The 1,297-nt window shown below is 62.7% G+C and overlaps 1 protein-coding gene across 2 annotated transcripts in view; it reads right to left on the reverse strand.

Moving 5' to 3' along the window:
- Positions 1–1,297, reverse strand: part of LOC119292861 (protein SUPPRESSOR OF PHYA-105 1-like) — a 9,503-nt gene extending 8,206 nt beyond the window's left edge. The window contains exons 1-2 of one of the 2 annotated variants that reach the window (XM_037571548.1): positions 1,216–1,297; positions 1–1,121 (exon numbers count right to left, since the gene is read on the reverse strand). The exon at positions 1–1,121 is cut by the window's left edge and continues 1 nt beyond it. In XM_037571548.1, the coding sequence (XP_037427445.1) occupies positions 1–943 (943 nt within the window). In that variant the 5' untranslated portion in view covers positions 944–1,121; positions 1,216–1,297. The other variant, XM_037571543.1, reaches the window with a different exon arrangement.

Here is a 1,297-nt window from a genome sequence, read left to right on the forward strand (position 1 = left end):
GCCGTGAAGACAGGACATGCTGCTCGCTCTGATTCGGCAGTGAAGACAGGACATGTTGCTCGTTCTGATTTGGCCGTGAAGACAGGTCATGCTGCTCGCTCTGATTCAGCCGTGAAGACAAGATAAGCTGCTCGCTCTGATTCAGCCGTGAAGACAAGATATGCTGCTCGCTCTGATTCAGCCGTGAAGACAAGATATGCTGCTCGCTCTGATTCAGCTGTGAAGACAAGATATGCTGCTGCTGCTGATTACCAAATGACATACTGAACTCCGTATTAACATTTTCGCCGCGGCCAAATGGCATTCCATTGCCAGAAGCATCAATGTGCTGAGACCCCATGCCGTTGCCAAGGCTGACGGCCAAATTTTCCCTGCTGACCAGATCAGCATTCCTCAAGTTTGCAATGTCACCACGGCTGACCGCCAAGGCTTCCCTGCTAGCGGCATCGGCGGTCCTCCAGGCCATGCGCGTGAAGTTACCCCAGAGGCCCCGCATAACGGCAGGCCTGTCCCCACTGCTGCTAGTGCTCCCACCGGCAGAGGCAGCAGGCTGCTGGGCCTCAGAGCTGATGCAGTTCCTCACGGTGAGCTCCTCCACCTTCTCGTCGGCGTTGCAGCCCGCCAGGCAGCGCTGCTGCTGGGTGACGCTGCCGGGCCTGGACGACTCGGAGCGCGACATCCCGACGCTGGGCGTCCCCATCACGCCGTCCGTGCCGGTGCCGGTGCCCATGGAGTTGAAGAAGGAGAAATGCTCCGACCACTCGATTTCGCGGGCGTGCGGCAGCGGCGTGGCGGGCATCTCGACCGGCTCGCTGCCCGTCGGCAGCTGCTGCTGCTGCTGATGCTGATGTTGCTGCTGCGCGGCCTGGCCGCTCTCCTTGCCGCCCTTAACCTGCACATCCCCGCCGCCGCCGGCCGCCTCCGCCGCCCGAGTCCCCTCCATCCCCGCGCGAAACCTAGCCACGCGCTTGGGATAACAAGATCACGGCCCACCGCAGCATCCGCCTCACGATTCAGTAGCCGCGAGTTGGAGTCGGCGGGCACAAGCACAAGCACAAGCTGGAGTCGCGCCGGCCACGAATCCCGCCGCAGAGGTGGGACCACGGCCCCGCGCGGGCTACCTGCAGGCCACAAAACGAAGCGGAGAGTTGAGGATTCGCCGGCCCGGGAAGCGGAACGGCACGCCCGCACCAAATCAGGGCCACCAGAACGAACCGCGGGATTAGAGCCGCCGCCGCGGGAAGGGAGGGGAAGGGGGAGTTTCCCGAAAGGGAAAGGCGCCTAGGTTCCCTGGTTT

Source organism: Triticum dicoccoides, chromosome 1A (genome assembly GCF_002162155.2).
Source record: "Triticum dicoccoides isolate Atlit2015 ecotype Zavitan chromosome 1A, WEW_v2.0, whole genome shotgun sequence".
NCBI lineage: Eukaryota > Viridiplantae > Streptophyta > Magnoliopsida > Poales > Poaceae > Triticum > Triticum dicoccoides.